The sequence below is a fragment of the Cryptotermes secundus genome, unplaced genomic scaffold, assembly GCF_002891405.2.
Source record: "Cryptotermes secundus unplaced genomic scaffold, Csec_1.0 scaffold39, whole genome shotgun sequence".
NCBI lineage: Eukaryota > Metazoa > Arthropoda > Insecta > Blattodea > Kalotermitidae > Cryptotermes > Cryptotermes secundus.
In genome coordinates, this window is record NW_019723904.1 from 624,156 (window position 1) to 638,865 (window position 14,710).

At 37.3% G+C, this 14,710-nt stretch overlaps 1 protein-coding gene across 7 annotated transcripts in view; it reads right to left on the minus strand.

Annotated features, from left to right (window-relative positions):
• LOC111861906 (NFX1-type zinc finger-containing protein 1) overlaps positions 1–14,710 on the minus strand; it is an 80,432-nt gene that overhangs the window by 38,120 nt on the left and 27,602 nt on the right. For all 7 annotated transcript variants that reach the window (XR_002842351.2, XM_023846853.2, XM_033750494.1 and 4 more), the window contains 8 exons: positions 10,695–10,929; positions 8,771–9,249; positions 7,925–8,127; positions 7,650–7,733; positions 6,475–6,746; positions 4,954–5,097; positions 2,397–2,690; positions 1,577–1,731 (listed from right to left, as the gene is read on the minus strand). Coding sequence is in view for 6 of the 7 variants with exons in the window: in XM_023846853.2 (XP_023702621.1) it covers positions 1,577–1,731; positions 2,397–2,690; positions 4,954–5,097; positions 6,475–6,746; positions 7,650–7,733; positions 7,925–8,127; positions 8,771–9,249; positions 10,695–10,929 (1,866 nt within the window). In the remaining variant the exon portion in view is untranslated. The remainder of the gene's footprint in view (positions 1–1,576; positions 1,732–2,396; positions 2,691–4,953; positions 5,098–6,474; positions 6,747–7,649; positions 7,734–7,924; positions 8,128–8,770; positions 9,250–10,694; positions 10,930–14,710) is intronic.

Genomic DNA, 14,710 nt, shown 5'->3' on the forward strand with positions numbered 1-14,710 from the left:
TTTAATGGTAACATATACAAACATGACAGGTGAGTATATACACATGAAGAACATCTTATTAGCGACTTGCAACAATCTATAAATATGTACTGAAATGTAGTATATAAATATGGGTCCGATCAGTGTGGAGGGAATTCAACCGATATAATCACAAAGTCAAAGCCTTTATAGTGAAAAGAATTTTTGGAAATGCTTGCATTACTGTACAAATAAAATATAGCAACAAGTTTTATTTTCATACACAAACATTAAGAGGCTAAAAAACAGTCTCTTGCAAAAAGGGAAAAGTTAAATATGGCACATGAAGTCCAGAAAAAGAAACACTGTGCTGGGCCTTTATGTGTTAACGGGAAACATTTTCCTCATGTAGCACAGAATAGCAAGGTGTAGAAAGGCAAGCACTATGGTAAGCACCCAGCGGCCTCCGTAGTCTAGGGGTAACGTTCCCACCTCATGACTCAAGGTACGCTGGTTCAAACCTGGCAGAGGTCGTGGAATTTTTAAGAGTGGAAAAATTCAGGGAACAAGTCCTCCGGGAGGGACTTCAAGCTGTGGGTCCCGTGTTGTAGATTTACGGCACGTAAAATAACCTCATGTCTCTAGGAGACCTCTGAGCAAAATTTGGCCAAAAGTGTCCCACCCAAAAGAGTTTCCAATGCCTCCGGTAGATAGGGGAAGTATTAGGTACCACTGCCAGAGGAGGGGGGAACTCCCTGACAGAAAGGGACTAACTATTAGATACCACTGCCAGTAGAAGGTTGGAACCTCGCTGGCAGAAAGTGGCTGATAGTAAGCAGCAGTACCAGTAGGGTATGGAGACGGTAGAAATTAAAAGGAGGATGCACAATAGATCAATACTGGTCGCGGTGCATGGGGAAACCCACCCCCTCAATACTGAATAACTGAATGGTAAGCACCCAATGTGGTTTTCTTGTGTCGCAAGACAAGAAGCAAGTGACTAAGGTATCTACATGGCACACAGATGAAATGTGGATAGCTATCAAGAGACTACTCACTGCAGCAATACATAATGCAATGATCATGTATTGTCCACTCCAAAATAACAAAAAAAAAGATTCACTAATATTCGGGCTTTTATTTGCATAAAGTCTCATGAAGAACCATGGTTGTGGTGTACCCCGTTTCATTAAAACAGTTACATTATAAAATATTTTATAATGTAACTGTTTTAATGATAACGGCTTGCCAGTGTGTGTGGAATGGCAAGGCGTGAATTGACAGTGGTTTTTCCACGACCTATGTGTGTTGTCCTGACAACCTGAGCTATCTGTGAGAAGCCTGATTATATATTTTATTGGACAAAGGACGAATGATGTGTAGTCATCATGAATTTGTAATATGCGTCATGTTTTATATCCAGCCCTACGGGGAGATGATTGGATCCATGAAGTGAAAATAAATGTAAATGTAAGCACAATTTGGATAATTGTACATTATGCACATTTAATTTACTCTTCAGGCAAATTCTAGGGTATCAATATTATGTCCCCAAGAAATGAGTCTGTCTTTAAACTAAAGTACCAATATGTGCTTACAATCTGAACTGTGACCTTACTTGTATTCTTTATGTTCTCTATCCTTGGGATGACATACTGCCTGACAGTTGTGTCCACAATTCAGAGGTGTATCACAGAGGAGCCCACAACCCCCCTCTGGAACTGCTTCAAAATCTTCAGCCTTTGACACTATTCTTCTCTGCTCAGGGTGAACCTATCAAGGACATTGTTAACTGATTATATTATTGTAATTTCAAACATAAGTACCTTTGTTAATTAGATGTGAAATAAGTCTGAAAATTGTATTCATAAGCTTAAGTTTCAAGATCAACTTCAACTTCAGGAGAATTTTCAATGGCGCGGAAGGTAAGAATGCTTCTACAAAAATTACAAAATATTTAATAATACATTACAATATGACAAGAAATACTTTAAGATTGTTAAGTTATTACTCCCTTTATGATGAATAAACATATTCATAAATTTGTACAGTGGCTGCACAGTTGAGAACTACTTTTCATTTTATTCTAAGCTAAATGAGAACACATACAAGCAGGTATTAATATTAAGCAGAATAAAACAGAAAGGTTACAGGTTTAAAAACTACAGAAAAGTTATAAGTACCATCCCTGTGCATATATGTAGATATACAGTGCGTACAATCAAGTGCGCGCCGCGGCTGCAATTTGCCGTGAGTCATACCACTGCAGAACGGATGAAGTCACGGGGAGGAGTTGCAACACTCCCCGCGACTGCATCCGTTCTGCGGTGGTATGACTCACGGCAAATTGCAGCCGCGGCGCGCACTTGATCGTATGCACTGTACTTGCAAGTACTTAGCCTGGCTTCTCTTTTGTACCTATGATGCATGAAACTTACCTTGCATCTGAGCTCAAGATGTTGTCCAATGGAGTCCTGAGCAATGAGCACCTCTTTGATTTTGGGCCATATCTCACTACTCTCAACCAAATTCTCCATGTTGCCCATGATATACATCCCTTTTCTAGCCCGTGAGAGGGCAACACACACTCTGTTCTCAATTTTGAGAAATCCAATATTGGCATTTTCATTGCTGCGTACCAGAGAGAGTAGAATTATATCACTCTCTTCTCCTTGGAAGTTATCTACAACTGTGATACGAACGTTCCGCAGCAGTTCATACTTCTTGCTTGCCTAGAATTCAAACCTACTGTTCTAAACAACATAACAATAAACAAATTCCACAACCTTCATTCAACAGTAACGCCATGTGAATACACATTTTCATTAACCTCTTATGCTCTCAGTAAAGAGCATATTATGCTGGAATAGACATTTTCAATTATCTGCCATTTGATCTCCAGTCTTAGAAATGAAAAGGCAAGATTTAAAATTGCACTAAAATGACACTTAAAAACACATACTCATTCTACTCTGCTGATGAATATTTACTGTCCAATAAATTATCTATTTAAATGTTTTCTTTGGTTTTCTCATGTGAAAACTTCAGTTGTATTGCATATGTTTTATTTAGTATTTATATGACATCTTCCACATCCTACAGTCATTTTGACTAACTTTGGATCCAGGGAATACAATGAAATGTAATGCAATGAAGCATAAAAGGTTAAGAACGACAGATAACGATGTAAAGATTGAACAGACTTTTTTTTTTAAACAATGAACTCCATGACACAGAGTACTTCTTGAAATCCTAATAGTTGCTCAGCTTATCAAGAAATTTTGTATGGAACCCAAAGGTTCTTTACTGAGTTCACAAGAGCCTGCCATTGGTCCGTGTTGTGATTCAGATAAATTCAGTTCACACCTTCCCATCCTCTTTACTGAAGATCAAGATTAATATTATCATCATATCAGTGCTTAGTCTTCCCTTGAGGTTTTCTAACCAAATCTGAAAATACAACAAGGGTTTTCTTCCGGTGGATAGTAATGTATTAAGGGTTCCACATTTAATATTCAAAAACAGATACTGGAACCGAATTGTAGGAGTATATGTCTGTTAACAAGTGCCCTCTTAAAATGTCACTACACCGAAAATGGTGACTGGGTGTTAAAAGACCCAAGATAGTGGGTGTGTCCTACAACCAAATTTGAGGACGGCAAGAGATCCACTTTCTGAAACAGTGTGTTCTTTTATATTTAAAATACTGGATGATGGACATGCCCAAGAACCCAGATATCCTAAGTGTTACACTGTAACCGTTCATTCTAATTGGTGGACTATTTGTTTTAATTAAAGCTATATTAAGTTAAGATTACAAAAATACAAACAAAGAGATCCAGCAGATAGCCAACTCTTACACGCAGAAGGGATATAGTTCAAGTTTTGCTATATGGACAGGAAGTAACATCTGGTACTTTCCTGGAATTCTGGCAGTTTCAGCAAAGTCAGAAAGTGTTTGAGAATTTGAGAGCTGACAGCTCGGAACAGTGATAACTTAGAAGTGGGATGGCCGGAGCCTCATCCCATGGTCGTAATGCTTCAAGGGGCTGTCAACCTTAGCGTCAGGTCAGCATCTGCCAGAATCACATAGCAAAGCAAAATGATTTGAAATTCAAAATTTAGGGAACCTCCTAGTTTGAAAACTTAAACCAATGGCAAAAGTGGAGGAGTGGATTTCTCCTGGAGTCTGGGGTTCGTGGACCTCAGGGTTCACAGAGAGTGCATTCCACCTCGAGGAGTCTTCATCCAACTCTCGGCAAAGTCGGACACAAAATTACAACTATGTCCCTTCCATAAAAGTATTATAAGTAAAGTTCTAAATTAGTGTTACTAATAGATTCATTAGTATTCAGTAAGCTGGAGGGAATTAAAATGATTACTAAGTGCAACGGTCTAAAGAGGTGTGTGTTATTGTAGTGAAAGATTCTTCCTGCCCTACCCGAGCCAGACCCGTATAAGACCCGGGATATGAACTCAGCTCTANCTTCCTGCCCTGCCTGAGCCAGACCCGGGATATGAACTCAGCTCTACCAATTACTGAACAGAACCCAGATACTCCCTTACCTACTCGCGAGACACCTAAGGGTGTACAGGAACCACAATTCTCCTCCCTTCCCACCTAACTTCTCGACATCCACGAGAAGAGGGAGGACGGTGATAAGTGGAGCACAACGTGGGATCAAGGGGGGACGGTGATAAGGGCAACCAACGTAAGGGCACAACGAAGTGAGCGGTTAGAGAAAAGGTGGCGACCAACATGTGAAGCTTGAAGCCTCAACGACAAAAAGCAGTTAAAACACACCATCATCAGAAACCTTAGGACCTACTGAAAATAGTCATATAATAGGCCTTTCAACACAATAATAAAAACCTTACCGTCAAATTTCAGTACTCTGCACTTTGAAAATTACCTGTCTGTCCTTATGTCAGAAATGACATGATATTAATGATATTAACATTTAAAATCATCAGAAGTCATCTGAATTTACTCACTTTTTTCATGTAAAACATTTGGCCAGTGTATGTAGCCAGGACTGTAATGGTGTCTGGTTCATAACCCTGCAGTATCAGGTGGCGGCACAGAGCTAGTATGAAATCTGCTTCATGCACATTTTTATGGCTGAAACTATCTGCAACCTAAAGAAGAGCATAATTTAATCTTGTTAATATGAAGCTGAACTATGAATATCGGATTGTCATACTTTGAAAACCAGAATATTTAAGGGGCATTACAACAGAATAAGTCCTCCCACGTACCAAAACTTATAGTATGTGAAGTTATGTATAGATGAAAGCAACAGGTTTCTTAAAACATTTGCACCCTACCAAACCACACAGCATCACATTCAAAATGACTTTCATCTTACCTACATTATGGCTTAAAGGGACTCTTGAAATCATTCTCATCTTGCCACTTTATGGAGATGCTTTTCTACATGTTCTGAGTGTTGAACAGCCACTTAGTCAAGAAATACACAGTTATATGAAATCAAGTTCATTACCTCCACTTAAAACAACGTTGGGGTTACACTGCTCGCTTTTTATTCTTATGAGATACCAACCACCTCAAAGGAGATATACACTTATGTGAACAAAACAGATATGCATAAAAACACATTTCCTGATTTTTTCTTTGGCATTCATATATACACATAGTTAAAAATAAATAAATAAAGGTATCCCTGTAACAGGTCGTGGAGGCCCACAGGGTTGTGAGTTGTTGAGGTCCCCACATTTTCTAGAAAATCGGCTCATAGATGGTGGTAAGGTTGTCAGCCTTACGCGTCGGCAGCCCTTTACCCACAAGAATATTCCTGGTATTCATTTCTGTTAGAGGCTGAGTCGACCCCAGGGCCATAGTGCAGCTGGAAGGATTAGACATTTTGAAAAAATCCAATGACTTCACCGAAATTCAATCCCGTGACCTTCTGGCCTGTAGCATAGTGCCTCAACCAACTACACTACCACGTGCCCCATATACACATAGCACAAATCCTATTACAATAATATTTTTTTTAAGTCACAATATTGGTGGACAGCTTGATCAAGTCACTGGCATGGGGTATCTCCTTGTATATTGTCTGTATACAATATGTGTGCACATCATAATATACAAAGCAATTCCTACTCACAATTTAATCACTCGTGAACTCTAACCAAAAACGTTAAAGTAGAATTGTTCATCCAGTCTTCTTTCTAATATAAAGGTATTAACACTGCACTTGAAGATATAACATGTGCAGCACATTAAAATTTCATGACAGGGTGTATTACATACACTTGTGTGTTTGACAAGTACACATTAATATTTCAATAAATTAATAGTATTTTAATTTTTATTTCTTAAAAATTAGGTTTGTGGCTTAATCAAGTGTACAGGATATATTAATGTAGTAATTCTGATGCCCTTCACTAAAACTTGCAAACCGAATTCATTTACGACAACTGGGAAAAAATGTATACTAACAACATTGCTATGGCAACGAATTTTATTAGAATTGATAGGTTTCTCACCTGTTCATCAGGGAAGCTGTGATGAATGAAGAACAAACTCTTGGAAACACCATGTATTTCTTCAAACACTGTCACAGTTCTGTGATTCAGCAATTCTGGATATATTGCTGGTACAATCAGTCGGGCAATCTCTGGTCTCATGCGGTGCTGTACTTTGAGCACTTCACAGTGCATTTCATTGTTAAGCATTCGCTCGAACAGTGATACATCTAGGTTATACTCTTTAGCCAGTCTGTACACAGATGTGGAAGGTCGAAGTTGCTGATGGTCACCTGTAGGCAGTAATATACCCTACTGCAAAGGCTCTCAAACTTTTTATTGTGTTTGGTACCTCCTGAAAGTTAACACAAATGTCTCGTCCTCACAGAAAAGAAACTTAAAAAATGTTCAACTTAATTTTTAATGCTCTTTTGATATAAATGAACAATGGTCCTTATCATGTCAGATATACAAAGCTTATTCCAAAGCCATTAAAAATAAAAATATCCATAATTTCCAGTAAGAATGCTGGAAGTGTGGGCTTACGATTCACCTTGCTATCTCTTTTAGTACTCCTAGCAATAACAGTAACAGTTTGAGAAACACTGTCCTACTGTAATACACAGACACAGACACTGTGGTAAATAGATAGAAAACGATCGATTCTTCTAAATCTGGCAAGAATCCAGATTCACAGAGGAAGAATTCTTCTTTGACCCTTATCAGATAATATAAGCATGCACACATATATACCTACCTAAGTTACAACACACTCATGAAATATTCTTCACATGCAAATTTAATTAAATACAGTTTGACCTCATTAATTTGGACTAATTGGGTGCGAACCCTGCTCAAATTAGGGAAGTCTGAATTATAGAAAAGCTACTGAAAATATATTCAGTGAAGTTATAAAATTGATATTATGTGTCTTTGTAGGCAATACAAATTTATTTTAAAACTCTGATTGAAGATCATAAAAAATTTACTAGTCATAAAATGTAAAAATATGTTTTGAAATCAGTCTTAAAAATATTTTAGGCAGCCTAGATACTTAGTATTACTAAGACTGTGTTTAAAAAATTAACTTACTAAATATTGCTGATCACGTCAATGTGATCATCAAGGTCATATTGCAAAAAACAAATTACCGTGAATTTCAAATCAGTGAGGTTTCACTGTAACTGAATTCATACCTATAAGTATGAGATGCTGGCAATGGCTTGTGAGAGAGACAATTATATGGGATTCCAACACCTCAGCAGCTTCTTCAATGATCACTACAAGAAAGCATACAGCAAGTTAAATACCAGTACTTATGCTACATATATAGGTTTATACTATAAATACCATCAACAACTCCATGTCATCAAAATAACAAAAATAGATTCCCTCATGTAATTAAAATCATTTAGTTATAAATTTTCTGCTGTGTTGTTCTATAAAAGACATATCTGATGTAACTGCCCACCTATTCTTGGTTTCAGAACTTGCAGCAATGTTCGTAGCCTTGCTGCACCAGTTGTTGTCATACCAACAACATACGAGTCCCTCATGACTTCCAAATCAATCATATGACGTACTTCTTCATATTGTTTTGCTTCAGTCCTGAATCTTTCTTCCTGAGTTTGAAATTTTTCAAGCAGCTGTGTTCTCAACTGCGCTATCCAGTGCCTATGAAAATATTTATGGTTAATTTAATCATATCATCAATAACTCAAGACTATACAGTGTCAAATGATTGTAAACTAATAAACAATGACTTGAAAAGGAAGTGGAAGGAAGCGCTTATGGCCCCGTTTTAAGGTAAGAGTGGAACTTGCCTGCAAGCACTGAGCCCCCCCCCCCAAACNTAGGACAGTTGATGTCCATAAACTGGGCCCCTCTCAACATCAGTAAAAAACATTATACTGTTTGCACTACTTTACTCAATGCATACAGAAATAAAACACATACAATATTAAAATAAAATTAGTTTCTTTAATCAGTTACTAAATGTATTATTTCTGATTAAAATTAATAAAATTAAAATGACCTTAGAATCTGAATGGATAAAGATGCATGGTGTGCATATCAATTTGTTACATTACGCGATATTGTATCCTGTAGCAAAGTTACAGAGATGAAGCAACTTGTGCTAAGAGTTCTTTAATTAAGGTGTTAAATTATGTCCAAGTATTCACGTCAAAATATCTAAATATTTTAACATACCTTCTCCAACGCAAAAAAAAAACACACACACACACGGACGAACACAAACACTGCACAACAAACAATAATGCACTTGCTTAAAACTGAGAAAATAAACATTTCTTACCAGTATAATGCCCATCGGTCATTGAAGTTCAGTCTCCATACATCTCTTTGTTGCAGTAGTTTTTGAATTTCAGTTTGATTTGGAGTCCTCTTCTCTTTCAAACGCTGTTTCAATCGTTCAAGTTTATGAACTGCATCTGAGAGTCGTCCCTCACAAAGCCACATATTTGAATGAAGTACCTGATAGTTGTTCCTTCCTTCTTCAATCAACGCAGTCCTCTCTTTTTCCAATTCTCTTTTCTTTTGCATCAGCATTCCCAGACTATCAGCATATGTAAGTATTCCTTGGACATCTTTCATATCAAGATCGTAACCTTCATGCATATCCCGGGTAGCTCTACCAGTGACTTCTTCAATGACATCTACTTCCTCATTAACAATATTATTCTCATCACTTGCCATGTTATAATCATGTGTGACATGGATAATGAAATTAGGATCATTGTACTCTTTCTGTGAAAGCAGCCATTCTACAAATACCTACAATAGAAAATATAATTCTGGATATATACTATTTACCAAAATATAAGATTTCAGAAAACCTGAAGGGAAGACCAAAATATTACAGCTGATTTTAAACACAATATGAAAATGCGGATCGCTTAATCTTGTTTAGGAAAAGGACCAGTGGCAGCCTCTTGTGGACATGGAATGATCTCTGGGTAACATATAAAAGGATCGATTGTTTTTGAGCTGCTGCATGACTATTAGCTTCTCAAGGGTCATTCTACTTCATGTTAGTTCTTATATACACATATATAATTATTTACCCTTCACTTTTAAATTATTCATGTGTCTGTCTCCTTTCCAACAATGAATGGACATAGACTGTCATTATGACACTTGAGTCCACGCACCTTTGTACTTTCTAACCATTAATATTATTGTTATGTGTTATTGAACAAACACAGGGATTTGATCAGTAATTGATTTTACTAAACCCTTATAAACTGTAACTATTTTACAGGTATATCTCTCCCTCTAATTCCCACACTCTGCTTCTTACTACAGCACTCACTAAGTCAGAGTCCAAGTCTCGTTACGACCAATGGTTTGTCAGCCAATCAGTCTTGGTATCAAACCCCAGATTTACTGTCAGACAGCTGTGGCTTTGTTAATATGGGTCAGCCTATCTGAAGAGAGGTCGGGTCTGTCATTTACTGCAGTCATAGCCAATAGTACGTCACCTACATTTACAAATTTACACATCAGCATTCTACATGGTCAGTTGTCAAGAGTCTGGTTCCTTGTGGATACCTACTATTTACAGTTTTACATGAACTCTAGTACATATGTATGTAAAATACATATAACACCTCTGTCAGTCTAGGCTTGACAGAGCAGATCATTCCCTAACTCATGTAGCTCATGTTACAATGGTACGCATGACAAAAATAACGGGTTCTAGATGAGATGATCGGATTTATTCCCAGTTTGGTTACAATCTCTCTTAATCACAATCAATACAGTGCTGTTGGCGATTTACATGATGGTGACAGGATGAAACCTAGGACCTTATGAATACTAATAATAAATCTACCATAAAGTAAGGCCCAAGGTCAATATGTGAATGTGCCCTAAAATATTATGAAATAAACTTAAAACCCTACTTAAAAGCTTTCAACTGGACAATAACATGCTCCTTGTCCTAACTAGGATCAGAGTTTTAAGCATTCCGGTGAATGAGGGTGTAGGAGTTATGGAAAACTTGGCTTTAAAATGCAAGGACTTTGAAATTAATTGACATTTAAAGCAAAAACTTCATTTATCACTTGCTTATCAGTCCCTGGAGGCTTACACAATATCATTTAAATCCCAGATGGCCATGTCAACCTTTGTGTTGATATTTCATGAATGAGCTTGTAAATAAGCTGAACCCTAAGTAAATACTATTTATATGGTCAAGCAAACAACAAATGCCATACCTCTTCCGTATCTTGACCTCTGAAGGAATTGTAGTAATCGGAGTTAACCACACGCAGTGAGTACAAGGCATCTAGTGAAATGATGCCATCATTCTTTTCCAACAATTCCAGATCTATCTGAATCCTTTTGATACCCTTCATCATGTGATTCATTCTAGCATGAATATCCCTTCCAAGATTATTAGCGTTTTTCATATGTGTGAAAATTTCTTCTTCATCCACATTATCAGCATTTCTGTAAAATAAAAGTCTGCAGACTACAAAACATTAACTCAAGAGATGTGTCCACTTTTCAAAAAGTAAAACCACTCACCCACTTCTAAAATTTACAATGCCAGTTTGTATAATTATTAACCATGTCACCATTTTAAATTCTTTGGATATCAACAAAGAGGTGGGGGGGGGGCTAATCCCAGAACTGATAAAATGGAAGGGATGTTTCACTGCTCAAACCATACACACTTCCAGCAATGAAAAAATAACTGAAAAATATTTTAAGCTAAAATTGAATATATCATATTAACAGTTCATAATACATGCTATAATCAAGATTACTGAGTTTCTGGGCTTGTCCACTGTATAGTATTCTGTAAGAACACAACATTTTGGAAACTAGATCTGTTTCTGTCTTCCAGTGAGAGTGGGGAGGCATCTGCTTAGCTTGGTCTGTTAGAAAGAATTCATATCAAATCACTGGACAATGGAATTAGTCTCAATCATTTAATCCAGTGAGAGATTAGCTTTTTCTAATGCATGAATCTGAACAGGTGCCTCCCCACCCTTTTACCTCTCACTGCTATTTACTGCTAACATCTTCTAATCCTGTTCTGAACTACTACAATGATCATGATTCCTGCATCAAGACATACTCATGGTCCATCATAAGCCATATTGTATTACACATACTGTCAAAGGAACTCGGGGTGGAGGGTCTGTATTGCTTGGTGTATGCACATCGCTCATTTGACAAAAATATCTTCTGCACCCATGAATTTGCTAAAAATTTCCTTACAGATGATACACCTATAAAATGTAGTTGTCAAGTTCTCAAGAGAGCCCAGTTTGGTTCAATTCAGGCAGGTAATGAACTTGCTGATTTTTTTCAGACTTCAGTTCAGTACAAAGTAAAGTAAACAGGCAGCAGTATCACAGTCAGTGTAGACAGTCTGTCACTCTGTCAGCAAGTTAGTTGCTTAGTTACTTCTCAATTCAATGCAGTGTACAGAAGTCATGATAAGAGGCAAGTACAATAAGCAAGCTGCGATTTAATGAGAGAAAAGAGAACTAAGACCAAGAGCATAAGCAGCTATGGACACTGTAACATTAACTGCTCCACATATTGTATATCACAAAATGCACGCATACAGAGAGTGAAATTAAATTCACATGTAAGATCTCTAAAGCGTGATTCATTGTTTAAAACAATTGAAAATAGTTTACTGTGTATGTTGTGTGAAGTTTAGTATTCGAGCTATATGTCACCATCTAATGTCGAGAGTTATCACATGATTAAACTAAAGGTGCCTTGTAGTTACAATAGGTGTTCAAAGTGGCCTTCATCCATTTCAAGGCAGATGGCAGTGCACTGCAAAGAATTCTCTTGAACATGTCTTTACATATGTGTCATAAACTCCGTCCTAAGTGCAACAATTTATTGTAGTTCTTTTGTCTTGCTTTCTTCTACACTACATGTTTGAGCCGCAAACGGCCATCATCAGGTGTATACATTCACGTAGCTGTTACACTGCACTTAGTTTAAAATTTAAAAACACGAGTCTTCCCAATTGTTCTTTTCGTCTTAGCTATCAGGTTTTGATTTATCAGAATCTAATTCGCACACGTAGTAAAGATAAGCAGCAGCATCCACACAGTGAGCCTACACAGAATAACACCTAAATAGTGCTGAAAACAAGAAGTAGCCGCTACAGCACTATAGACATAGGGCGAGTAACCATGAGAATTTAAAGTTTAAAAATTTGAAAAAAGAAATTTTAAAGGAATTTTTAAAATTAGAACTGAAGACTTTACAAGTGCCAGTCCATAATAATCAAAATTAACGTGTGTAGGTAACAAAGCTAATGTACAAATCAGACAGATATCAGAGAAGTAAATCGAAACCTGATAGCTAAGACGAAAAGAACAATTGGGAAGACTTGTGTTTTTAAATTTTAAACTAAGTGCAGTGGAACAGCTACTGAGTGTATACACCTGATGATGGCCGTTTGCGGCCGAAACATGTAGTGTAGAAAAAAGCAAGACAAAAGAACTACAATATAGTGTTGCACTTAAGACGGAGTTTATGACATATATCGTATAAAGTGCAACAGGATGCTTAAATACAATATTATGCCTTTACATGTTGGCATCAACAACTGTCACAGCAGTTTGAAGTTTTGCTACATGATCTTCTATAGCCCTGGGATGGACTGTGTAAATGAGCTGCTTCGAGTATTCCCACAGGAATACATCCATCAAATTTAGATCCATCAACTGACAGGAGGGCATGCGAATGGCCCTCAACATCCAATCCACCTTCTTGGATATGTCACATTTGAGCTTCACTGTGCTGAAACCACCTCTGTCTCACAGCCACAAGTATATCTTCAAGCAGCCCCGTAAGAACAGTTTCCAGAAAGTCACGATACTGCTGAGCAATCAGACTTTAAGGTAGGAGATAGGGGCCCATAACAATGTCTCTGATAATTCTAGGCCAAACGGTGATGCTGAAGCCGACTTAATACACACATCTGCAGATATAGACTGAGGATTACCCATGCCCACAACCAACCCCTGCCGTGCACCGTGGTGTGCTTTAAGTACACATAACACACTATGTATCGTCAAGACAGAATACCAATGAGAAGTATGTTACCCCACGTGATGGTGACGTATTTCAGAAACTAAGCATCTAAGGACATATACTTTATAACGTTTCTGGGTTATTTTCTTAGTTATGAGTAACACTATGTACAGCTTGTATGTGAATTTTGTTTCACCCTCCATGTGGAATAAATGTGTTATCATACTTGTATATTAAATAATTAACTGCCTGGTATCAGAAGCTGAAAATACAGTACACAACAAAGTCACTGTACTGGCAGAACCATTTCCATCTCAACCCTTGACACGGTTCCATTTTAAGAAATTTTCTCAAGACAATTTTAGATACATTTGTTTCTTCCAACTGAGTTGTATGTCAATGCAAAATCAGGTCATATAAACCTCCTTATATTGGTCAGCCTTACAAGACAGTGAGGAGTATAAGGCACAAAGGTCTTCAGTACATAATTCCATTTATTACTTTAATCTCTTCTAGTAGGTCCAAATACAGTGTGTTCAACTGAGGCAGAAACATCTGTTTTTGAAAGCACAGCTGCAAATTATTGATTGCTCAAAGATGGAACAGTGCACAGGTTTTCCCCATATTTGGTGCTGACTCTCCTATATATCTCCAATTACACAGAATTTTACAACTGATCACTGTAAATAGGATACAATAATGTACTCTATTTCATACAAACTGCCAAAGTGACCTTGCCTGAATATCCTGAATTTCTTCTTCAGTTAGGATATTCCATTTTAATCGTCTCTTCTTGTCATACACTAGTGTGTAAACTGCCACTTTTTCACAAGCTTCAATATACACAATTTTATAGGAACCTCTTCTTGTAAATGAACCTCCAGATTTACTTTCTGTATATGTCTTCTTACTTATGAAGGATTTAACTATGAAAGTTCATTATTGAATTGTATTCTTCATTGCTTGAGTTATAAATTCAATCCGCAAGAAAAAAAAACTGCCTCAGCAAGCAGGACCTTCAATACTACTGTACCGATATTAATATGGCTGCTGACTGCAAATGACTTGCCAGATGAGCAAGTTACTAGGTGGTTCAAATATGACCGAGACTGATTTTTTTGTAAACAAGCAGCACTGCACAGCAGCTCTGAGACCTTGAGAGATTGTAGCCACAACCTCCACTCTCCCTCCTGTTAGGGTTAGAACCTGTTCAGTG